Source organism: Esox lucius, chromosome 14 (genome assembly GCF_011004845.1).
Source record: "Esox lucius isolate fEsoLuc1 chromosome 14, fEsoLuc1.pri, whole genome shotgun sequence".
Classification (NCBI taxonomy): Eukaryota; Metazoa; Chordata; class Actinopteri; order Esociformes; family Esocidae; genus Esox; species Esox lucius.
In genome coordinates, this window is record NC_047582.1 from 800,082 (window position 1) to 827,257 (window position 27,176).

General features: G+C 42.8%; 1 protein-coding gene and 1 long non-coding RNA gene across 2 annotated transcripts in view; one reads left to right on the forward strand and one right to left on the reverse strand.

Annotated features, from left to right (window-relative positions):
- Window positions 1–301: 301 nt before the first annotated feature.
- On the reverse strand, window positions 302–3,097 carry LOC117595553. The gene is made up of 4 exons (XR_004576781.1): window positions 2,518–3,097; window positions 2,175–2,291; window positions 1,702–1,964; window positions 302–1,266 (listed from the first exon to the last, which is right to left on the reverse strand). It is a non-coding gene; the product is annotated as an uncharacterized LOC117595553 (long non-coding RNA).
- A 9,490-nt stretch (window positions 3,098–12,587) lies between these two features.
- Window positions 12,588–27,176, forward strand: part of LOC105009609 (lysosome membrane protein 2) — an 80,268-nt gene continuing 65,679 nt past the window's right edge. Inside the window, exon 1 of the mRNA XM_029125088.2 lies at window positions 12,588–13,137. Coding sequence (XP_028980921.1) covers window positions 13,015–13,137 — 123 coding nt within the window. The 5' untranslated portion in view covers window positions 12,588–13,014. The remainder of the gene's footprint in view (window positions 13,138–27,176) is intronic.

Sequence of the window (27,176 nt, forward strand, 5' to 3'; positions counted from 1 at the left end):
TGAGTTACCACCTCTTTGAAAAGCTCACTCAGCTGTTGTCATCATTAAGCCTATTATTGATTCAACTGACACCCAAACATTGATGGTTAATAACAAATAAGTAAAAGTGTTACATTTCTTACATCCATTATAACAACAAGCATTGATTGTCAATAGCTATCTCATGTTTTAACTCCTTTTTAGGATTAACTTTTTTTCCACACAAAAGTGAAAAGTGTAACTCTGTCTACACAATATCCATTGTGAAACAATCACCAGACAGTAAACAGTCAAATTCTGTTCGAAATTCAGGGTATGTGCTGTAGGTGCATAGTAACTCAAGTACTGCTCTACAAGTGTGTGCAACAGGCCTGCGACTTAAACCACACAGTTTATTAAAAGTTACTTCAATTTTGTCTTTGCACAGCACAGTGGACCCTGTGCAGAAGCGCAAAAAGGTTTCTAGCTTATTTTGGTCAATGCTTCTGACATATCGTAGTAGGTGGTTGAGGGCTGCCTGCTCCTGTGTACTTAAGCTTTCATTTGACGGTTTAATCATCTGTGCCACTTTGCTGTTGGTTGGTCTCTTAGATTCATAGAGATCCATTAGGCACCCTTTGGTTATGGGAGTTGGCAAAGCAGTGTGAATACTGGACTGGAAACAGTCAATAATAAGCTTTGTGTGCCATTGTTACAATGGTAGCCCTTAGGTTTTCTTTACAGGGCAGGCAGTGTGCGCCCATTCGTGAAAAGAGGTCGAGTAATTCCTCCTCATCACTCTCATCCATGCTGCCTTGCATTGCTTTTTCAATGGATTGTCTCTCAGTCACTGACAGGAATCTGGCAAAGGACGTCATCAAGAGTTCTTCATCCACTGAGCTGACTCCTTGGCAGCAGGCAAGCACAAAAGCTATTAACAGTCTGATAGGCATGATGCCGTAGTCCAAGTATCCTTTCAACCACTCTTCCAACTGCTTTCCATTCCTTCTCAGAATAGTCTGGTCGTAGTCTGGGAACTCTCTCTTCTTCCCTCTCACACTGTTCCAAGAAGTGTTCCCAGAAGGCAGAATACACCTCTCTTGACACACCATCAGTGTCCACAGCTTTCTCATTCATAAACTCCATTTTCAGATTAACATTCAGTACTCTTGGTTCCATGAAGACATTAAGGACATCATGAACTATGTTAACTCGCCTTAATTCCTCATACAGGACTTCTTTTTCAGACTGATCTGGTGATGCTGTAAGACTGTTTGATGATGCAGGTCAATCGTTCATTGTAGAATGCTGCAATAAATAAAATAAAAAATAATAAACAATTAGGTGAGATTATTGATTGATTAAATAAGTTAGGTTGTTGACAGAAAATTAATTAATGACTGACAATCCATGTTGACATTCAGTTTATCATACAGCAAAAATGATGACGAGAGAAGAAATACTATTTTCTTATTGGCAGGTGGGTAGGCTATTAAGTAAGGGATAACGGCTGCTAAGGTGTCCTGTTAAACGGAATTAATGGACGAGGGGGAGGCAAAGAACTCCCTGACGCGCAGCGCTTATCATACAATTACTTTTGGTAAGTAGCCATATAATAACGGGATAATGTATTGACTGTCCGGTGGACATTATCCCTTACAGAAGACATTCTATTTAAATTACTCAATAGGGACAATTAAAATGTTTAATCACTATCAGCAATAACTTTGTTTAACACTATACCTGCATATTGTTGAGGTAACAAGGATTCCAAGGAAGAGTGGAGTCTTCACAACCATCATCACCAGAACAAATTCCTCCAAACTGTACTTCAAAGTCTTTGAGAGACGCATGGATGGCAAGGGCAATTTGGGATTCCACCTCATAACTGCACTGGTCTGCATGTTCATTTGACGCAAGCATTAAACAATCATCAGCAAGTGAAGGCAGGAATTCTATTTCACTCATCTCACGAGGGGCTGATCTTGATTGCCTGGCTCGTCGCCCTGTGTGATGATAATCAAGCAGAAAAATTAAACAGAACAAACACAGAATTATTACCTAAGCTTACTTACTTAAGCTTTCATGTCTACCATAACATAATGTCTTTATGGGGGGGGAAAGTTCCATCACTGACACAGAATGTGATTGGGGCAGCACAACATCTCAGATTGGGTCAGTAAAAATGTAGTAGGCTAATATCTACTGGAGCTTACTCTTTCATGAGTTTCTTGCACTGAGTCAGTAGGTGCCTCATCTAAATCAGAACATTTCTCTGGGTGATCCTCTTTGGTAGATTCAGTCCTCTTGTGATGATGTCTCCTGGTTTTGTTCTGCAGAAATCAGCAGATCAGCAAATGATGGGCTTGTACGACCATGGCACACTCTAACCTCATTGGGAGTTGGCATTACAATAGCGGATAGATGGATGGGTGGACGGTCAGACAGCTTGGCATACACTGCCTACATGTAGTTATCTAATGCATAAACACAGACATACCCAGTACACAGACATAATATGCTTTAAAACAGAATGTGGTTGAAGAGAAATGTGCCTACCTTCACTGGCCTCTCATCGTTGGGCTCAAAGTCTGAGGATGCATCCGAGAGAATGATTAATGGGAGCACGTGTAAATGCACAGCATTCGCAGCTTGGTCCTCTCATACAGCTGGTCTACGGTGCAATCATGAGGTAGCGAATTCTGACTGAAATCACGAATGTCAAAATTGAACTTCCCAATAGGTCCTTTGGCAGAGTGTCCATCTGGGAAGAATAAATCTTTGCCTATATAGCAGCTCACCCACGGTTACAGTTTTCTGCACAGACTGGTGCCATGTCCACCTCCACCTTTTGTTCGGACCTGGTGATACTCGCCCTTCTGAAAGTTAAGCCATCCCATTTCGACCCGCCGTTTGTCTTTCACTGCATATCTATTGCCGACAGGTCTACATACAGCTGTGTCGCTTTTGGCGGATGTTCTTCCTTCATTTTTCTCAAACCCTGTGCATCAGAGCTGACTTCACTGTCTCACTGTTGTTCGTCCAAGTTCTTTGCCGACAAAATGCTCGAACAGCAAGTCGGTCTCCATATCTATTGATATATTGAACCAGCTCTTCATCTGCCATTAAAGCTATGACATTCACGTCGATCTGAAAAATTCATGGAAAAAGGCAAAAAGATTCAAAAAATTAAGTCAGCACAGACTAACATTATCTTAACATTACCAGGGAGAGCTAGCAAAAGTATTCTGGTTAGTATTGCTAACACTTAACAGTCTAAATTTAACAGTAGACGAAGTACTGGCAATAGTCAAAAGTTAACATTGAACAATAGCATACAATGAATTTACAGCTAGATAACTTACCTTATCATCTTTCAGTTTAATTATGATATTGTCTGGTATATTTCGGCTTTTAAGGAACGTTTCCAACTGATCTTTAGCCGCCATCTAACCGTAGTTCTTTGCTGAAACTTTCATGTGCGCACATGAAAAGGTTTTGCGTGCGCACATGAAAGTTTCACGTGAGCACAGGAAAGTTTCACGTGAGCACAGGAAAGTTTCACGTGAGCACATGAAGCTAAACTTTTTTTTTTTTTGCTCATGTCCCCTTAGGGGCTCCGTAAGTCTGACATTAAACAGCGGAGATCATATTTCAAAAGTGTATTGAACTTAATGCAGCTCTCTTTGAAAATAAAACCAATAAGGGGAGATGGTAAGTAGGCTATAGTCAACATTTAGTTCTAGAGAATGAGCTGTAAGCCAATTTAAATATTGCCCAAAATAAAAGCAATCTACTAGTTTAATGTTTATTTCAGAAATGGCTACTTAAATGTATTGTTTGGAAATCATGGTTGTGACAGCCCCTCCAAGAACTGCCACCTTAACGTGGTGGAGGGGTTTGAGTACCCGAGTGACCCTAGGAGCTATGTTGTCTGGGGCTATATGCCCCTGGTAGGGTCTCCCAAGGCAAACAGGTCTTAGGCGACGGGTCAGACTAAGAGCGGTTCAAAACCCCTTAATGAAGAATTCAATTTTGAGTACCGTGACGTCGCCCGGTATGGCGCAGCCGGGGCCCCACCCCGGAGCCAGGCCCGGGGTTGGGGCTCGAATGCGAGCGCCTGGTGGCCGGGCCTTCCCCCATGGGGCACGGCCGGGCTCAGCCCGAACGGGTGACGTGGGGCCGCCCTCCCGTGGGCTCACCACCCACAGGAGGGACCATAAGGGGCCGGTGCAAAGAGGATCGGGCGGCAGTCGAAGGCAGGGGCCTAGACAACCCGATCTCTGGACACGGAAACTGGCTCTAGGGACGTGGAATGTCACCTCGCTGGCGGGGAAGGAGCCTGAGTTAGTGCGTGAGGTTGAGAGGTTCCGATTAGAGGTAGTCGGGATCACCTCTACGCACGGCTTGGGCTCTGGAACCACACTCCTTGAGAGAGGATGGACTCTTCACCACTCTGGAGTTGCCCATGGTGAGAGGCGGCGGGCTGGTGTGGGTTTGCTCATAGCTCCCCAGCTCTGCCGCCATGTGTTGGAGTTTACCCCGGTGAACGAGAGGGTCGTTTCCCTGCGCCTACGGGTCGGGGATAGGTCTCTCACTGTTGTTTGTGCCTACGGGCCTAACGGCAGTGCAGAGTACCCGACCTTCTTGGAGTCTCTGGGAGGGGTGCTGGAAAGTGCTCCGACTGGGGACTCTATTGTTCTACTGGGGGACTTCAACGCCCACGTGGGCAACGACAGTGACACCTGGAGGGGCGTGATTGGGAGGAACGGCCCCCCTGATCTGAACCCGAGTGGTGTTCAGTTATTGGACTTCTGTGCTAGTCACAGTTTGTCCATAACGAACACCATGTTCAAACATAAGGGTGTCCATCAGTGCACATGGCACCAGGACACCCTAGGCCGCAGGTCGATGATCGACTTCGTTGTCGTCTCATCTGACCTGCGGCCGTATGTCTTGGACACTCGGGTGAAGAGAGGGGCGGAGCTGTCAACTGATCACCACCTGGTGGTGAGTTGGATCCGATGGCGGGGGAGGAAGCTGGACAGACTCGGCAGGCCCAAGCGTACTGTAAGGGTCTGCTGGGAACGTCTGGCCGAGTCTCCTGTCAGAGAGATCTTTAACTCCCACCTCCGGCAGAGCTTCGACTGGATCCCGAGGGAGGTTGGAGATATTGAGTCCGAGTGGACCATGTTCTCCACCGCCATTGTCGAAGCGGCCGCTCGGAGCTGTGGCCGTAAGGTCTCCGGTGCCTGTCGAGGCGGCAATCCCCGAACCCGGTGGTGGACACCGGAAGTAAGGGATGCCGTCAAGCTGAAGAAGGAGTCCTATCAGGCCTGGTTGGCTTGTGGGACTCCTGAGGCAGCTGACGGGTACCGACAGGCCAAGCGGGCTGCAGCCCGGGTGGTTGTGGAGGCAAAAACTCGGGCCTGGGAGGAGTTCGGTGAGGCCATGGAGAAGGACTTTCGGCTGGCCTCGAAGAGATTCTGGCAAACCATCCGGCGCCTCAGGAGAGGGAAACAGTGCCCTACCACCGCTGTTTACAGTAGAGGTGGGCAGCTGTTGACCTCAAGTGAGGATGTCGTCGGGCGGTGGAAGGAGTACTTCGAGGATCTCCTCAATCCCGCTGACATGTCTTCCATTGAGGAAGCAGAGGATGAGGGCTCAGAGGTGAACTCGTCCATCACCCGGGCTGAAGTCACAGAGGTGGTCAAGAAACTCCTCGGTGGCAAGGCACCGGGGGTGGATGAGATCCGCCCTGAGTACCTCAAGTCTCTGGATGTTGTGGGGCTGTCTTGGTTGACACGCCTGTGCAACATCGCGTGGCGGTCGGGGACAGTGCCTCTGGGATGGCAGACCGGGGTGGTGGTCCCTCTTTTTAAGAAGGGGGACCGGAGGGTGTGTTCCAACTACAGGGGGATCACACTTCTCAGCCTGCCCGGGAAAGTCTATGCCAGGGTTCTGGAGAGGAGAATACGGCCGATAGTAGAACCTCGGATTCAGGAGGAACAGTGTGGTTTTCGTCCGGGCCGTGGAACACTGGACCAGCTCTATACCCTCTACGGGGTGTTGGAGGGTTCATGGGAGTTTGCCCAACCAATCCACATGTGTTTTGTGGATTTGGAGAAGGCATTCGACTGTGTCCCTCGCGGCATCTTGTGGAGGGTGCTTGGGGAATATGGGGTCCTGGGTCCTTTGCTAAGGGCTGTCAGGTCCCTATACAACCGAAGCAGGAGCTTGGTCCGCATTGCCGGCAGTAAGTCAGACTTGTTCCCAGTGCATGTTGGACTCCGGCAGGGCTGCCCTTTGTCACCGGTTCTGTTTGTAATTTTTATGGACAGAATTTCTAGGCGCAGCCAGGGGCCGGAGGGTGTCAGGTTTGGGGACCACACGATTTCGTCTCTGCTCTTTGCAGATGATGTTGTCGTGTTGGCCCCTTCTAACCAGGACCTTCAGCATGCACTGGGACGGTTTGCAGCCGAGTGTGAAGCGGTGGGGATGAAAATCAGTACCTCCAAATCCGAGGCCATGGTCCTCAGTCGGAAAAAGGTGGCTTGCCCACTTCAGGTTGGTGGAGAGTGCCTGCCTCAAGTGGAGGAGTTTAAGTATCTAGGGGTCTTGTTCACGAGTGAGGGAAGGATGGAACGGGAGATTGACAGACGGATCGGTGCAGCTTCTGCAGTAATGCAGTCGATGTATCGGTCTGTCGTGGTGAAGAAAGAGCTGAGCCGCAAGGCGAAGCTCTCGATTTACCAGTCAATCTACGTTCCTACTCTCACCTATGGTCATGAGCTTTGGGTCATGACCGAAAGGACAAGATCCCGGATACAGGCGGCCGAAATGAGTTTTCTCCGCAGGGTGGCTGGGCGATCCCTTAGAGATAGGGTGAGAAGCTCGGTCACCCGGGAGGAGCTCAGAGTAGAGCCACTGCTCCTCCACATCGAGAGGGGTCAGCTGAGGTGGCTTGGGCATCTTTTTCGGATGCCTCCGGAACGCCTTCCTGGGAAGGTGTTCCGGTCCCGTCCCACCGGGAGGAGACCCCGGGGAAGACCTAGGACACGCTGGAGGGACTATGTCTCCCGGCTGGCCTGGGAACGCCTCGGTGTCCCCCCGGAAGAGCTAGAGGAAGTGTCTGGGGAGAGGGAAGTCTGGGCATCCCTGCTTAGACTGCTGCCCCCGCGACCCGGCCCCGGATAAGCGGGAGAAGATGGATGGATGGATGGATGGTTGTGACAGTGACACATTGACCTCAGTATTTCTATAGAACTATAGAAATACTCAGATCATGAGTCGCAGCAACACCCCTCCTTAACTTGTTGATATCCATAATGCAAGTTGTATTTGCTGAGTTTAGAGTGCATGTTATAGTCATTTTAAACATGGGTGGAATTTGTGATCTCTTGACAAAGCATTATCTGTAATGCTTTAGAGCCTTTCTTATTTTAGTGTTTAGTTCTGAATTAGTTTTTTATACAAATGTATTTTCTTATATTACTGAATTACAAAATACTAATTCTGAGGAAATTGTGGTAAATTTGTTTACACTTTACTCTTCAGAAATATATGATTAAAAACATGTGTTTCAGTTACCTATCTATGAGTAGCGGCTCTGGAATTATATTTTGATTATTTGCCTATTTAGGAGGGCTGCATCAATGAGAGAAATTACAGCACAGTATTAATGGACCACATTGGCAGGGGTGACTGGTCATTAGGGGCAGGTGGGGCACAGCCCCAAAGAAAAATATAATATATTATCTATGAATATAGCATCTTCCTAAATTGCATATAATTTGTGTTAGGATTTAATTTCATGTTCATTGGTCCCTGCCTTGCTATTTCAGACTGCATGCTGACGATTTGAGTTCGCAGTAGTAGGCTATAGGCTAAGCGTGAATGTGGGGCTAGCTCCTCTCTCACAATGCAATGTACATTGTACGTGTGAAAATTTGAATATGCATGCTCAGAAGTTGGACTTTTTTTTTTTGGGCTGAAAATGTATTTCAGCAGAAAACCTTTGTATCATTTAAGCCAAAATGGGTGACTGCATCCTTAACAGTTTCACTGTAAAGCTCAAAATAAAATGGAGAGACGTCTTTCATTCGCAAGCCTGGGGGACACACAGACTCAGCTGACAAATAAGCCTGAAATGTCTGATGCCTTTCAGAAAGGGTGTGGCATAAGTTCTTAAAATTCTTCAAATGCCTTGTACATCTTTTGAAGTAACTATGTATACTTTCCAAATATCATTCTGCACAATCTGATCGATAGACCAAATTTCAGTATCAGTCCTGCATTGTGTCGCAGATAATGATGTTTTGGTTTCAGATAGCTTTCTGTAGAGTGCTTTTCTTTACTCAAAATATTATTGGATAAGAACATCCAAATAAGCAAAATATTGTCTGAGCACAGACCATGTCAACAATGTCTTTAAGCTGTAGTGCTAATTGCCAAACATCATCTGTAAGATCCTGCACTCTGTCGCCAATTATAACTGGCAGCAGCCTTAAAACATTTGCATTTTATTGGATGAAATAAGACAATAGCAGAACTTAATATTTGGTACAGAAACCTTTGTTTGCAATTACAGAGATCATACGTTTCCTGTAGTTCTTGACCAGGTTTGAACACACTGCAGCAGGGATTTTGGCCCACTCCTCCATACAGACCTTCTCCAGATCCTTCAGGTTTCGGGGCTGTCACTGGGCAATACGGTCTTTCAGCTCCCTCCAAAGATTTTCTATTGGGTTCAGGTCTGGAGACTGGCTAGGCCACTCCAGGACCTTGAGACGCTTCTTACGGAGCCGCTCCTTAGTTGCCCTGGCTGTGGGTTTCGGGTCGTTGTCATGCTGGAAGACCCAGCCACGGCCCATTTTCAATGCTCTTACTGAGGGAAGGAGGTTGTTGGCCAAGATCTTGCGATACATGGCCCCATCCATCCTTCCCTCAATCAATCAATCAATCAATCAATCAAATGTATTTATAAAGCCCTTTTTACAACAGCAGTTGTCACAAAGTGCTTTACAGAGACACCCGGCCTTAAACCCCAAGGAGCAAACAACAGTAGTGTTGAATTTCAGTGGCTAGGAAAAACTCCCTAAGGTCGAATTTTAGGAAGAAACCTAGAGAGGACCCAGGCTCAGAGGGGTGACCAGTCCTCTTCTGGCTGTGCCGGGTGAGATATTAAGAGTCCAATTGGAATAATAAATAAATTTCTCTGGGCTAAATCCAGAGTCTATTTGAATTTAGACTAGGTCAGAAGTATGACCAGGTGGACAAGGACAGGGACAGCAACGGGCCCCCCAAACCAGGTAATCCGCAGGTGTGGACCAGGACCTCATCTCCTTCTAAAATTTAAATCTGGAGGAAACTGAGAAAAGTTAGTAGTACATCCCTCATATCCCCCAGCACAATAATAAAGCAGCGTAACACCTTGGAACTGAGATGGGGGGGTCCGGTGACACTGTGGCCCTAGCCGGGGGAGTGCGCAACAGAGAGTCAACAACAAGCCAGTGACTCTTCCCCCGAAAGGCATTGGAGGGGGGGCATCCCAGTGGCGACGAGAGCCCACCTGGCAAGACAGCAAGGGTGGACAGTATCAAGCCTACTGGTCACCTTCACGCCCCCGGGCCAGGCTACACCTAATTATAAACCGTGCTGTAGAGATGAGTTTTTAGTAGACACTTGAAAGTTTGCACTGAGTTTGCATTTCTAACCTTAATTGGCAGATCATTCCACAGTAGTGGAGCTCTATGAGAAAAGGCCCTGCCGCCAACTGTTTGTTTAGAAATTCTAGGTACAATTAAAAGGCCTCAATACGGTGCAGTCGTCCTGTCCTCCTTTGGATCATCCCGATGGTCATTGGCAAACTTAAGACGGGCCTGGACATGAGCTGGCTTGAGCAGGGGGACCTTGCGTGCGCTGCAGGATTTAAATCCATGACGGCGTAGTGTGTTACTAATGGTTTTCTTTGAGACTGTGGTCCCCGCTCTCTTCAGGTCATTGACTAGGTCCTTCTGTGTAGTTCTGGGCTGATCCCTCACCTTCTTTACACAGCTCTCTGGTCTTGGCCATTGTGGAGAGGTTGGAGTCTGTTTGATTGAATGTGTGGGCAGGTGTCTTTTATACAAGTAACGAGCAGTTACTGAGTGGAGAACAGGAGGGCTTCTTAAAGAAAAACTAACAGGTCTGTGAGAGCCAGAATTCTTACTGGTTGGTAGGTGATCAAATACTTACGTCATGCAATAAAATGCAAATTAATTATTTAAAAATCATACAATGTGAGATCTCATCGCTGCTTTTTGCGGATGATGTGGTCCTGATGGCATCAACGGTCTGTGACCTTCAGCACTCACTGGACCGGTTGGCAGCCGAGTGCGAAGCGGTTGGGATGAGGATTAGCACTTCTAAATCTGAGGCCATGGTTGTCAGCAGGAAACCGATGGAGTGCCTCCTCCGGGTAGGGAATGAGGCGTTACCCCAAGTAAAGGAGTTCAAGTATCTCTGGGTCTTGTTTGAGAGTGAGGGGACAATGGAGCGGGAGATTGGCCGGAGAATCGGAGCAGCAGGGGCGGTATTGCATTTGCTTTACCACACGGTTGTGACGAAAAGAGAGCTGAGCCGGAAGGCAAAGCTCTCGATATACCGGTCAATTTTCCTTCCTACCCTCACCTATGGTAAGATCGCGAGTACAAGCGGCTGAAATGGGTTTTCTCAGAAGGGTGGCTGGCTTCTCCCTTAAGGATAGGGTGAGAAGCTCAGCCATCCGTGAGGAACTCTGAGTAGAGCCGCTGCTCCTTTGCATTGAAAGGAGCCAGCTGAGGTGGTTCGGCATCTGGTAAGGATGCCCCTAGGATGTCTCCCTAGGGAGGTGTTCTAGGCACGTCCAGCTGGGAGGAGACCTCGGGGTTGGCCCAGGACTAGGTTGAGAGATGGTATTTCGACACTAGCCTGGGAATGCTTTGGGATCCCCCAGTCAGAGCTGGCAAATGTGGCTCGGGAAAGGGAAGTTTGGGGTCCCCTGCTGGAGCTGCTGCCCCCGCGACCCGATACCGGATAAGCGGATGAAGATGAGATGAGACAATGTGATTTTCTGGATTTTTGTTTTAGATTGCGTTTTTTTTTTTTTATCAGTCATTTTTTCAAAATCAATGCCAAAATTTCACAATTTCTGCCAGGTATGCAAAGTTATGAGCACAATTGTATAACCACTAACACTAGCTAGATGTGCATCACTCTTACTGAATGAATCAAATGCAGCTGAAAAAGTCAACTCAATATTGTTATCTAGTCAATCGCGCCGTGGGGTTAGATTAGGGTTGCCACCTTCAAAGAAAAATAAGGGACACCTTGCCAGCGGTCCCAAACCTGGGGGACACAAATGAAGCGGCCCTGGGGGTCCTCCCCAATGAGAGTGTCAGATGCTACATTCCCTGCATTCGGGTGAATTTGTTCTTTTATGCATCATTTTCAAAGTCCTCTGCTACCGTGAACTTGAATATAATGGAAATAGAGTAAATAAGAGTAAAGAACATTTGCATCAATTATATTAAGGATTAAAACATCAGATCACATACATGGGCAAGATGTTTGGTCTTTCAAAATAAACAATTTAGAATATTTAGAAGAAGCAAGGACCCACCCTCTAGGAAGGATGATGTAGCCTAGTTTTGTCTGTTGCTGATCCCATGTTCTGGAATAGTTTTCCATGCCACATTAAGTCCCGTTCCACCATTGACAATTTTAAATCAAATTTAAAGACACCTTTTTTCTCTTGCTTATAGTTCAGTCTGACGCTGTCCCTTGGTTTTTATCAAGTCCACTCTTTACTTATTTTTAACGTCCTCTTACTGTGTTTTAAACTGTTGTTGGTTTCATTCGATTTCTCTTAACTTGTTATTGTATTCCTTTGATTTGATTTTACATAATTTTAGTTGACTTAATTGTTTTCCATTTTATTCTTTGATTTACGTTATGTGATCACTAAGCTACAAAGTTACTGCAGTTTTCAAATTTGATTGACAGATTTGATTGTGTACTTTTATAGTATATAGCCTCAGCAAGCCATGCATGCAGAGTATTTGCTTTCCGCTGTCTAAAAAATGTGTATAAACTTGTAAATGTAGTCAATACTTGTAAATGTTAAGCAACAGTTGTAAATGTTTTACAGATCTGTGTTTTATTTGTGAAATATGTGTTTACTTATTCACACATTTGATATATATTTGTGAAACATGTTTACATATTTACAGAATGTTTTCATTTAAAAAATATTTTTTCACATTTACAAATACTACTTTTATTTGTGAGTTGTGATGAATAATACGCACGGGTTTTCTAGATGTATTTACGAATATTGAGACACAACTAACTCCATACATAATGTATTCACTAGAAACCGAACGGATTCGGAGGGGCTATCTTTAATGTATCCAGTTGCCTCAGAAAAACTTTTTGCTACAATATGAAGTAATGAACATAGCCCTGATACTTTTCTCAGGCGGAAACAGTTTGATCCAACCATATTGACACATGAGGAGACCAGCAGACTTCGAGTTGTGACCAATCAAAATTAGTTTAGCGCACGGAGGTCACAAGTGTGACCTTCTAGCCCGCTACAAATACCCTCAGACATGCCTCAAAGAGTTTTAGCTACTGGGTTACACCTTTACCACCCCGGATTGCATGCAACCTTGTTCATTATTAACGGAATATACGATTAAATAGCGTCCCGTTTTTCCAAAGCATTAAACTAAAAAGAATAAATAAGAGATTACCGTTACTAGGCTGCTAGGATTTATTCAATCGGTAGCGATTACAGTAATCAAGTTTTAGTTTGACTTTATCAGAAAACTGAAGATTTTCCCGTACGAAAAGTAACGGATGAAAACGTACATTAAAAAGTTTGTTAAAAGTAGTTTTTCATGCATTGTGGAGTGAATCGTCTTGAAGCTAAATGTGAAGCAGGCTCTGTAGCCACATTTCAACTGCATACATCGTCTGCTTCTACGCGGTATTTCAACTGTTGGACATTGTTTTCCTGGAGGTGCCTGCACCATGACGCGAAGATCTTGTGCTATTTATGGAGTCGGAATTGTCTGCGCTCATCTGCTGATAATCGGGATTGGCTTGGTTGTGGCCCAAGTATTTCAAACGTTAATCCATAATCGGTTAAAAAAGGTAAGATAATATGAAAATTTCGTTTTTATAACCTTCATTTAATATTTTGGTTTATCGCATTGTCACAGGTATCAATTAAAATAGCTGTTACAGTGTTACAATGACACGTGACATTCATACAGTTTTATGGGAAATCTGTCAAATGTGTATAGACAGCAATTCATCATTGCAAATACGTCAGAATTACGTTCTTCTTGGGAAAGCAAAGTAGCCTAGTCTACTAAGCGCACCCCCATGTAAATTATTCCAACAATATTCCACTGATAATTTCTTAGAATCAATGCACACAGTTCACCGAGACCTATGGGCTGGACGAAACTATGCAAATTGGGAACTGATGTTTAATTATGCACGATAGGCCAGGCCTAAATAATAATTTATCTTATATATCAAATCCGAAATCCGTTTTTTTTTTAAACTAAACTTAAATTATAAATACTCATTAAAAATGATCATCAGACCAATGAAGTCCATTCTGACATTAAACAGCGGAGATCATATTTCAAAAGTGTATTGAGCTTTATGCAGCTCTCTTTGAAAATAAAACCCATAAGGGGAGACTGTAAGTAGGCTATAGTCAACATTTAGTTCTAGAGAATGAGCTGTAAGCCAATTTAAATATTTCCAAAAAAAAAGCAATCTACTAGTTTAATGTTTATTTCATAAATGGCTACTTAAATGTATTGTTTGGAAATCATGGTTATGGCAGTAACACATTGATCTCAGTATTTCTATAGAACTATAGAAATACTCAGATCATGAGTCGCAGCAACACCCTTCCTTAACTTGTTGATATCCATAATGCAAGTTGTATTTGCTGAGTTTATAGGGCATATTATAGTCATTTTAAACATGGGTTGAATTTGTGATCTCTTGACAAAGCATTATCTGTAATGGTTTAGAGCCTTTCTTATTTTCGTGTTTAGCTCTGAATTAGTTTTTACAAAATGCAAATTCTGAGGAAATTGTGGTAAATGTGTTTAGATTTTACTCTTCAGAAATATATGATTAAAAACATGTGTTTCAGTTACCTATCTATGAGTAGCGGCTCTGGAATTATATTTTGATTGTTTGCCTATGTAGGAGGGCTGCACCAATGAGAAAAATTACAGCACAGTGTTAATGGACCACATTGGCAGGGGTGACTGGTCATTAGGGGCAGGTGGGGCACAGCCCCACCTGTTGTCAACAGAAAGAATTGCAACAACATTTATTTTTATTTCTCGAAGATTACTTCCTATTATTTATAACCTATGAATATAGCATCTTCCTAAATTGCATATAATTTGTGTTAGGATTTAATTTCATGTTCATTGGTCCCTGCCTTGCTATTTCAGACTGCATGCTGACGATTTGAGTTTGCAGTAGTAGGCCATATCCTAAGCGTGAATGTTGGACTAGCTCCTCTCTCACAATGCAATGTACATTGTACGTGTGAAAATTTGAATATGCATGCTCAGAATGATAGTGTGATCAATGTAGATCACACAAATTTGATGCCAAGTGGGGCTGACAGCCGGTAGCCCCACTACAGCCTCATTTCGTACTTCAGACCTGATTGGCTGTCTGTCTGGCGCCAACATTAGTCGGCAAGAAGAGCATGGAGGGTAGATTGTCTTAGCTAGCTTGTTAGCTTCACAAACGCCAGATAACTTGAGAAAATGAATAAAGAGGATTTCATACTCGAGCACCGGTTTGAAACCCTTAAATTGGAGGAGAACCTTGAAGTAAAACGACTTGGTGCCCTTCACGGGATATTGTCATCACTCAAACTGCTGTTAAAAGTAACCGCAGGTTTAACGTGGAGTGGTTTTTGAAGGAAAAGTAGCTAACGGTTAGAATACAAAAGAATGCACTCTTCTGTTTTCCATGTCTGCTATTTGGTGGAGATGGTACTTTGTTAAGGACGGTTACAAAGATTTTTAACATCATTCTGAGAGAATTGCAAAACATGAGAGCCATCTGGACAATGCTGTGAAATTGGGCTTACTTGGAAGGGTAAGTGTCACAGCCCAAGTTGACAGTGCATACAGGTTCTCCATTGAACAGCATAACAAACAGGTGGAGGAAAGCAGGTACGTTCTCAGTCGGATCATAACATGTATTAAACTGTGTGGAAAATGTGAAACCGCACTGCGGGGGCATGACGAGTCAGTGGACTCCATGAATCCTGGAATATTCAGATTCATTTGAAACTGTGTGTGAGGGCGATTCAAGACTTCAGAGACACTATGATGCTCAGCCCATCTTCAAAGGGACATCTAGCACTGTACAAAACGAACTGTTAGACTGTATGTATGAAGTGTACAGGGAGGAGATGGAAGTCAAAGATAAAACTGGACTCGGCCTTTCTAATAGAATCAAGGGTGTGCTGTAACCACTGAAGCTGTGAGAAAAGCTGATCACTCAGACTTATGATGGTGCCGCTTTAATGAGTGGAGGGGTACAGACGCTAATGAAAGAGACATACCCACATCCCCAGTTTGTTCACTGCTATGCTCACCAGCTGAACCTGACCTTGCAGCAACTTCGTAGCGTATTTTATGATCCTGCTTTGTGGTGCTGGTCCATGCATTAGTCATATTTTTGATTGATATAGATGGTGACGAATGTCAGTGTGTCCATGCTTATCTATTATGGTTGTTGTCACAGAATGGATCTGTATCCCTAAAAAGTTGTCTTTCCGCTTCGTTGTGGCCTTCAGTGGTGTTGAGCTCATTGCTTTTCACGTATGGCCCTGTAGGCACTTTGGGTCTGAGCTTTGGTTGCATTCCTAATTTAGGTTTGTACATGTGAAAGTAGTAAATCTCTCTGTCTCTCTCTGTCTCTCTCTGTCTCTCTCTGTCTCTCTCTCTCTAACGTTCAAACTTTTTCTCAGAGTCCGTGTGACTTCATTTTATCTATTGTCAAGATAAGACTAAGTTTAAGCTGTTCAAGCATATATATTGAAACCAAAGTGTTTTTGCTTTGACTACATGCTGAAAAAGTGCTCAAGTCTGATTATGCTTCGACCAATTATGTAAAAGTACATTGTTTGAGAACATTGTTTGAGAACATAAAACAGAAATACAGATGTGCTCAAAAGTTTGCATACCCTTGGAGAATTGGTAATGTATGTACCATTTGTAAAGATAACATGAGTGAGCAGGGAAAACACATATTTTATCTCTTATGGGATTCACATTCAACTGTAGGTCATAACAGAATGGCACAATCATAAAGCAAAACATGACAATAAAGGAAAAAATGAACTGCCCCCTGTTCCAAAGCTTGCATAACCTTAGTTCTTAATACTGTGTATTGACCCCTTTAACATCAATGAAAGCATGCAGTCTTTTGTAGCAGTCTATGAGTCAGGTGGTATAGCTACCCATTCGTCTTGGCAAAATGCCTCCAGGTCGTGCAAAGTCTTTGGTTGTCTTGAATGAACCTGTGATGGAAATTCCAATGTATCGACCCTCGGAGTAAGGGACACAGAGACAAAATTATCTTTGTACATTATAACCGTTTTATTAACTATTATGCACAGAGACTATTATGAGAGACACGTCAACCGCTTACACACACATAATCGTCTGAGGTGTCTCTAACTCCATACATGAACAATCCGTATTTATTACATAGAAAAAGGGGTGTGGTAAGATGCTGCCATCGGTCTTGTCACAAGAGTTTACCCAAAGGGCGGGCTGTCCCCCCACCTTATCCTTCTCAACTCCTGAGGAGACACAATGTCTGGATAGTCAACAGAGACATTAAAGGGTTATACACCAGACCCCTCTCGGTATCTTTAACTAGTAACTCATTCATACATGTATATGACGACAAAGAATACATCCTTCTTCTAGGCAGAAATACCTAATAATCCTCTGATATTATACAGACATGTGTGTCCCAATCAAAGTACAGATTTACATATCAGCCAATAGAAAGACAGACATTTCTCAAATGCACCTTGGTTCAAAATTTCCATAACACTCCATCCTCTTTGATACCATGTCAAACCTTGGTATCAAACCTTAAACAGTTCACTCATTAGGATGTAGAATGCAACAAAACAGTACTCTTTAACAACATGACCCAGTCAATTTCATTACCCTTAATGATTATAGAACGGAACGAATCTGAAATGTCTGGATCCTCATTTACATTCTTCTAGTCGATTACCTTCGTATAAACTCCAAGATCACACATTGTTATAATTCAGTATAATGACATAGTACAACAAAACCTTTTATGTTAAAATCATAGGTCAAAGGAAATTATTTCAGGTGACATTGACAGTATGGGATATGCAGCATCGACACGTGAGAGTGTAAACACATTACTGAATGCATCCTACAATTTATCACTGTTACAAAGTCCACTCATGCCAATTAGATGTACTTCCATAGTCTTCACAAATGTTCTGCTCCTGGACCATTACCATATAGACAGCCATTCCGCTCTCCCTGTCAGAGCGGAAATAACAGTCCTTATCTGGCGGCATCATTTGTGCTGCCACATCCGCCCAACCATATGCCTGCCAGTCTGCTACTGAAAATGGGATAGGGGTTAACATTGGAGAACGTGAAGATGTTGGTATGTGTTGGCAAATCCAACAATTAGTCATGTTCTTGTGTTTTGCATAGTCAACCTTTATCCTAAGGGCTATGTTGTCTGGCTCTAACAGTGCTCTCCTTACTCTACCTGGTTCAGAACAACGTGGTGCAGGAGTAGGAGCTACAGTAGTACGTGCAACTGTTAAGGGACATATCATAGCGGGTCTACCTTTAGGGAAGTCGGGTGATCTGCAAGGGGTGGTACCCCCATTGGTACCGAAACATCAGTAATCCTGGATTACTCCTAGTGGTTTGGAAATGTTAACAGTACAATAAACATATCATAACATCTCCACCTATTCACATGGTTGGAAAAATGGTGTGAGGGGAACATAGAGTTCCCTCCTGTATTCAGGTGAGTCCAATACCACTCATTATCCTTCAATACTGGGCTTGTCAGCACATAGCAATCCCCATCCGGGGGGCAGCTCATCATGTCACAAGAGATTAACAAAGTCTGTTCAAAATCAGACCCTGTCTGTATCTGTGGTTTGGGCCTCTTCTCATGGTGTACAAATGTCTCTTTCCTTGCATCATTAGGTGTCATATTTACAATCTGTCCATGATCATCACAGTGCGGTTTGGAAATCCACACTATCGGTATGACGATGATAATACTTAAAATCAGCAGGCACCCGATGGTGCATCTCATTCCTCCGGACCTCCTGAAGGAGTTCCATGGTCCTTGTCTCTCTGGCTCCATGGTCGCAGGCTGTGTTGGAGTTGTTGGTTACTAGCACCACAACCCACGCCACCCTTAGGTAACTTCAATTTACCTATTCTTTCGTCGTATCTTCTAATCATGGAGCCTTCTTACAGTGTGTGGTGTTCAGCAACTTTGACCGCAGACTGAGTGACCAGTTGAACTTGGTATGGACCCAACCAGCGTGGCTTGCTCCAGTGCTTTCTCTTGCAGTCCTTGATGACTACCCAGTCTCCAGGCATTGATGTCGTACAGCAGGCCTTCAATGGGAGTTGGTAGACAGCTTTCACACTCCTGTTGCGTGTGTCGTCGACCCCAGGTTCCTCTCTCAGCAGTGTCTCCATCCTCTCGACCGGAGGTTACATTCTCCATCACATTGCAGAATCATCAGGACTCGAATCAGTCCAGCTCACAGGAAACCAGCATCATGTAGACGTGCGGCACCTAGACGTGCAGCGCCCCAGAGTAGACTCCTATCTCAGCTGTAGGACAGTCTGTCTGTGTGTCTGTGAGATCCATCTCACCTCAGCCACCTCACAGTTGTCCTTGTAAGCCAAGCTCAGTCTCTCTCTGGGCTCCAACAAGTCCTCTATTGCTGAATCGCTTTCAAGAGTCCTGTATCTGAAGTGTGAATTATCCTTGAGAAGATTAATTGCAACTGCACAGTACACCATCACATATGTCCATTACGTTAGCTTGTTGCATCTCGCTGATACATTAGAATCAAACACTATCAAATACTAAACCCTATATTTCCAATATCTCTCTACTTCTTTTGTCCAAATAGATTAGAACAGTTGTAATCAGTAACAGTATCATTAAAACATTAACATCTCTGGTGCTTCTGTTCTGTTAGTGTAGCAAAATAACAATTCCACTATTTTCTATAGTTGGTTTAACAACCAACACAAAGAACAGAAGAACACAATTCCCCATTACTGTTCCAATAACTCATCAGTTAAGATAGTTTGCTTACATTGAAGTACCATTCTCAAAGAGTAGTTCATGGACAATTCTCAGTTCATTTAACCAGATCACAGTTGCTATATAAATTACATCTGATTGTGTTGTATCAGAACTACAATCAAATTCACCATTGTTTCACATAAAGGATCAAATACCTTATTGCAAATCAAAACATTTCACACCATCTTGAAGGTCCGCTTACATATCTGTTATTTAGCCAAATTTCTCTACAAGATGAAACTCAGTGTGAATGTCTCCTATAATCCTAGCACCTAAAAGACACTTCTGTAATCCTGTCATAAATCATGACCCCCCCATCTCTCCAGAGCTCTCCCTGGAGTGGGGGGTGGTCTACTAACCTAAGGATAATTCCAATCTCATAGGACAGAGTAGTGTTATCTTGAGGCCAGACAATAGTAAACAAAAAATGTTGTCTCATTATTCACCGCACAGAAACATCTGTTAACCATCAACATTCCAATGATTGTCTACTATGACAGAAATTATATTAGAATACCCAATTTTGATAATGTCACCAATAAGTCTGTTTCTCTTCTAAAAGAGTTAAAACAAGTTAAAAAACCTATCTCAAACAGCTCCCCCCAACTCACTGGTTTTTTCGTCAGTGAGTTGAGCGCTCCAGGGGGTCTGTACCTCTATATACAATTTAGACTATGTAAGACCTCTCAACTAGGTTTTCTAAAAACATTACCCGATGCAGAATTACTTCCTCAGTATCAATTAAAACATGGCAAAATTTTGTAAACATGTAAGGAATAACAAAATGTGCTCCCTGCATGTTTTTTACCCACTTATTCCATAATGCATGAGATCAAAATGATTACTTCTTAATCAAATATCAAACTAACTGAACAGTAACACTCCCATCAAATTAGTTATTTCTTAGCTAAACCATTTCAAAATGGTAAGATGTATTCCACTCAACCATAACCATGTTAGATTTTGTATAAAACAAACTTCTCAAAAACCTAATTAGACAAACACTGTAAAGGGATGTTGATTTTAACAGATGCCGATTTTCTGCAATAACTTTTGGAAACAGAAAAACTAAAATTCTTCATGTAACTCTCTAAATACCTATTTAATTCACTTTGAACTCTAAGTTCAACTCTTTATCATCATAGATAATCATTTCATACAATCCCCCCTGCTTTCACGACAGAGTCAACGAAAAATTACTCCAAGCTTGAAAGCAGAACCATTACATGACCAAAAATGAAAAGAAAATTCTAACATGCATTCAATAAAAAGTCGCAAACTGAAAATCCAAGAAAAACAAATGCGAAAATAAAAAAATGATTACACCACACGGGTCGCTCGTGTGAGGGAAGCATATTGAAACATCTCCCAAATTAGCATATCAAAATTAGCATTTCCACAGGCAACGGCCAAACTAAGTTGAGACCAACAAACATCATGACTCAATTTACCTCCTAAAGTCTAGGGAATATACTCAACTTTAGATGTATGTCTATGTTACTCAAAATAGTGGCGGACTGCCAAAATCGCTACTTCCATGGATATCTCATGCAAAGACATCAAATTTGTACTAGCAATTAATTATGTTGGATGACTTAAGGTCTCCACCCTTACTACAATTTGATTCGAAATCATAAATGTAAACATTAAAGCAACCAAAAGAAAAACTTATTCAGCTTTCACTAAATGTTTTATCATCACAAAACTGAACATGCTTGTGTTGGTAAAATTACCACGTGTGAGAACAGGGTGAACACTCGAATTTAACCCTTAGTAATATGCTACCTAGATGTAATGCACAGGTGTCAAACCGGTTCCACGGAGGGCCGAGTGTCTGCAGGTTTTCGCTCTCACCTTGTACCTGATTGATTGATGAGTTCACTAATTGGTTAATTTCTACCCCCACCTGGTTGTTCAGGTCTGACCTGGGAACCAATTTAAAGGAAAACCCAAAGACCTGCAGACACTCGGCCCTCCGTGGAACCGGTTTGACACCCCTGATGTAATGGGAAAGGTTGCTACTCTGAGCTCCACCCATTTATGGTAGGCCATTAAAAAGGCCAAATGTTCGTTTATGGTCCCCAGACTATCCTATCAATTTAGCCTACATCGTTTGTTAACTGAAGATTCAGATGTGGTGTCCAACCCATCCTATAGTATCGCATTTCATTAAAAATAAAAAATACATCTGCTTATCAATATCTACACAAGTCAACAGAAAACAGACGTATGACTTCACTAAAATCAAGGAACAATCAGTGAGCGAACCCCAGGATAGAATTTAAACGCCAGCAACGAGCATCAGGCGTAGGTTTTAAAAACACAAGTAGTATCCCAGTTAACGTTGGTAAATACAAACTAAGCGAAAGTAAATAATGAACCAAATCCATTTGAACGTTTAAAATAGAACATCTAATCCTATGGGTTATTTATTCTGGGAATAAACAGGCTTTGGTTATTTGGGGAATAAACAAGCCGTAGTCATTTTACCCTCTTTTGCAGGCTATGACTATATTTGCTGAATCCAGTCTTCATTGGAAACAGCAAGTTATCTTAAAATTAAAACTTTCGCTATGGTCTGCATCCCACTCCATACAAGGAGAGAGAAAACAATATTTTAACCCCTCATTACGAAACCACGAGACCATAGTTTACCAAATCAGAGAAGCATCATTATACCAATTTCCAATCTATCTCTCTAATTACATTTAGGACATTATTTCCATATTCAAACCGAAGTTATCAGGCTAACACTCCCACGTGTGCCAGCCATCAGCACAACACTAGAAGGCAAATTCAATTTGGCAATTTCAGCACAAAGGCAAAAGCCGAAAGAGTAGGCCTCGCATAATAACCATATTAACAACGCAGTGTAAGCGTTCACCCAAACGCACCCCAAACAACGCAAAACCTTGCGATTTCAAAACTTCCAAGTTAACACCAACCTTGAACACATACACATTATCCCACCAAGGAACACACAATGCAGCCAATCGGAATCCCCGTGCACAGGGATTACAAAAATGGACAAATGCATTTACTAGATGATGACCACAAACAGATAATGACAAATGCCCGTGACTCGGGCCACAACCACACACAGAAGTGGTGCGCGCATGCACAACTTCTGTAGCATAACCACTGATCCAAACCATATGCTGACCAACAATAGTGGCAATTTACTGGAGCAATCCCTACTCCCTTCTACAGGCCCTGAAAGTATGAGATCCAATCTCAAATGCATATTTAAGTCCGACCTAAATTGCAAATTTTCAAGCAATCCAACTGCTTATAATTCAGCACTAATAGCAACGCAAAAAGGTTAGCTGCACAGGAATGGGTGTCAGGACAAAACAGAAACGACATGTTTCTAATTACATTCGCTATTAACCAAAACACCTCAAAAATAACTTCTAGTTACCATACTTTCTCAAATCCATCTATCAACTTCCACAAAACCAACAAATCTGACAATAACCAACCACATTGTTTACTCAAGCAAATTAAAACTGTATAAAGGAACAATCTCACCGGTTGATGCACCCTCCGTCCGTCTCCTGTCTGACCGTCCGCACACCTCCCTCAGGCGGTTCAGCGTTCCTGCGTGTTCCCGTTGGATCGCTCATGGCGAGGCCAAAGAGAAGCCGAAACTGTTCTCTATTCTTGCGGGAACAATACATCTGTACAGTCGTTGTCTTGATTCGCACAGGCATCTTCCCAAATCCAATTTCCAGTCGAATGTCTAGCGGTAGCTTCATAAATTTAAAAGTAGCAGTTAGCAAAGTCTCTTCCTCAACCCCGGGTCTGTAGTCTTCTTTGGTCTCAGCCGCAAACACCGGAGATTACGGATGTGTACACCTGGTGTGTACAACACCCCACTTATGGAACTTTTCTTGACTCAAACAACGAAAAGGGTCCATATAGATTGGCTATGTCGACTGTACGACTCCAACAATGCTGAGTCCCGAGCAGGATGGGACCATGTATCGGTCCAGCTGAACTCCGCGGGGTGGGTTGACGGGCGATCAGAGGAGAACGAGCCATCGAACCTGAGCAAAAAAAAACTACAACACAGATCAATATACTCCACACAAACTTTCCCAAAGCTTCCATCACTCTACACCGTCTACACGTAGCCTACGCCTTCCAAACAACTTCACATCATGCCACCTGCAACTCCCATACGTTACCACGTCCATCTAGCTCCAATCAGCCCAGCAGGCCACACATCCGTCACCGAACGAAAACGCCAGTCGTCTGAAAACCTAATAACACTCCAAGAAACATCCGTTCACATGTACATGTACCATAAACATAAACACCGTTGCCAAAAACTTACCACAAAGCTTACACAACATCAAACGCAGCAAAAAACAAACGCGGCGAAACAAACACTATTTTATTAACAAATCTCATAACCATTCAAACCCAATGTGCCCCAACAAATATACCAGCGCCCTAACGCTTTCATCTCAATCAACGTGCCCTTAACATCGTCGATAGACCCCTCGGCCCGTAAGTGAGATGTTCAAGGCCCTAGCCTTGTCTGCAGAATTCAAATGTGCCCTAACACACGTACTTGCGTCCTAATGCAAAAAGGAGCCCTAACCCCCATATAAATGCGCCCAAAACGCAAACTAAAGTGCCCTTAACTCCCGAGTTCGAAATTTAAGCCTGGGTATACCTGTACTGATCAGGCACGAGTCCCAGCTCCAGTCAGGCACTCTTTCTCAGCCCGTCAAAGGATAAGCCTCTTCTGGACGATACTAGAATTCCAGAGCTATCTCTGGCCGTGCACGGTTATACAGATTTACGAGTACCCCTCTAATCCACACATGCCGGTCAAGGATGTCTCCTATTCAAACACCAGACCCCTCTCGGTATCTTTAACTAGTAACTCATTCATACATGTATATGACGACAAAGAATACATCCTTCTTCTAGGCAGAAATACCTAATAATCCTCTGATATTATACAGACATGTGTGTCCCAATCAAAGTACAGATTTACATATCAGCCAATAGAAAGACAGACATTTCTCAAATGCACCTTGGTTCAAAATTTACATAACAAACCACACGTTTGAGATCTCCCTAGATTGGCTTGATGATATTAAGGTCAGGAGGCTCTGATGGCCATTCCAGAATCTTCATCTTTTTCTGCTGTAAACCCACTTAAGGGTCAACTTGGCCTTGTGCTTAGTCATTGTCATGCTGGAAAGTCCAAGAGCGTCCCATGCGCCGATTTCGTGCCAAATAATTATTTGTCTGCCAGTATTTTCTGATAACATGCTACATTCATCTTGCCATCACATCATTTTCAAGATTCCCTGTGCCTTAAGAGCTCACACACCCCCAAAACATCAGTGAGCCACCACCTTGCTTCACAGTCAGGATGATATTCTGTTCACTATAGGCCTTGTTGACCCCTCTCCAAACACAGCGCTTATGGTTGTGACCATAAAGCTCTATTTTGGTCTTGTCACTCCAAATTACAGTGTGCCAGAAGCTGTAAGGCGTGTCAAGGTGTTGTTAGGCATATTGTAACTGGGCTTTTTTGTGGCATTGGCGCAGTAAAGGCTTCTATCTGGCAACTCGACCACGCAGCTACTTTTTGTTCAAGTATAGTCGTATTGTGCTCCTTGAAACAACCACACTGTTTTCTTCCAGACCAGCCTGTATTTCTCCTGAGGTTATCTGTGGGTTTGTCTTTGTATCCCAAGCAATTCTTCTGGCAGTATTGGCTGAAATCATTCCTGTTCTACCTGACATTGCCCTGGTATCGAGATAAGTGACCGAACAGTACTGACTGGCATTTGCAAGGCTTTGGATATCTTATTATATCCTTTTCCATCTTTATAAAGTTCCATTACCTTGTCTTTTAGCAGTTATTTTCTGCTCCTCATGGCTCAGTTTCTAGTCTGCTCAGTGCATCCATGTGAGAGTTAACAAACTCATTGACTATTCATACAGACACTAATTGCAATTTAAAAAGCCACAGGTGTGGGAAATTCACCTGTAATTGCCATTTTCACCTGTGTGTGTCACCTTGTGTGTTTGTAACATGGCCAAACATTCAAGGGCATGTAAACATTTGATCAGGGCCATTTGGATGATTTCTGTTATGATTATGATTTAAAAAGGAGCCAAACAACTATGTGATAAATGGCTTCATATGATCACTATCCTTAAATAGACAGTTTCTTTGCATGAACACTCATATTTTCAAAATCAATGCCAAACTATTTCTGCCAGGGTATGCAAACTTATGAGCACAATTGTATATTAATTTCAAGACTGAAGTGCCTCTACAAATAGTTTTAAATGTTTTTGTTATGGTCATGAATAAGACACTGGTGGTTTCGAAAGCTGCAGTGTGCAGTTTTAATACACCTGCATATACATACATGCACAGTCATACTCACTATGCCTGCCATGGTAATTTTTTATTTGAGTATCCGTTGCTTGGTTATATGTGATAGAGGGCCATCATTAGGAGGTTGATGTTTGAGAATGCTGCTGATTGAAATTACAATATAGTTGATCTGAGCTCTACCTGTTACAAGGTGAAACAGGACACCATTTTGCACAAGTTTATGCAGGATTACCATTCATGCATTTTCGATAGGTTCAGCATATTACACTAATATGAACATGCTGTGTATGGTACATTGTGCGGTGGACAACTACTTCAGTGTCAGCTAAACTGAAGGTCCTTTGCCGAGACCTGTGGGTTCTGGTGTGTTGATCTGATCAGTTTTCATGCAAATCAGTGTGATATTTTCTCGTTCCTTTGACTTGCACTGTAAAATTTAACAGCAATGTTTTTCAAAGTTGAAATTCGTTACTAGAAGTGTTGAATTTTCTATAATCTGTTGCAGAAAGGTAGCAAGTTTCTCTTTGCAACATGTAGAGGTCAGGTCAACATCTATTTACAGACATATTAATTTATCTGGGGGGGCCTGAAAGAAGTACATTTTATAATTCTAGAGTAATGACGTGGTTATGGACTTAAAACATGGTTGGGATTGCTTATCTAATGTCTAATTTAACCCTTATCCTAAACGTTGATTCAATAGCATAAATTACTAGTAGAACAGGTCCAAAGAGCACAACATACATTATTGAAAGTCAATTAATGTAGTCCAAAAGCTTAAAGTTAATGGCATAATCGAAAAGAAATACACAGTTAAATGATTTGCCAGTTAGACAATTAAACATTTAATCACTCCATCAAATATTAAAAACTTTATATTCGAACACTGACTAAACTAAAATGTTTCTCCATGTACTGTCTACTCAGATTTGCCCAGATTCTGTAGACTTAGATTTTATCCTATCAAGTTGTATACCCAGGTGAACACTACCAAAACACTTTCTTGTTTACTCTTGCTAAACAACTGATGTTTCTTGTCTCTTTGTCTCATCAAACTATAGTGTTTTCTGGATCATGGAATTTTTGTTGTGTGGAAACCAGCATTAGCTGATTGCTTAAAGACCGCTAATAGGTATCCTCTTCAACAAAAATAATTAACAGTGAAGCTCAAAACTAAGTCCTCTTTTAGCAATTTCATCCATGAATGTTACAGGGTCTTCAAAATGATTAAACAGAAACGTGAAAGGGGAGAGAGTTTTTAGTTTTGCCTCAAGAGTTGAGGCCTATTTGTGCATCTACACAGCACCCTCCATTTCCTCATCATTCAGAGGTGAGGACTTGTATCTGGTCTCAGAAGAGGCCCATGTTGGCATTTACCCAGGCAACAGCATTCCAA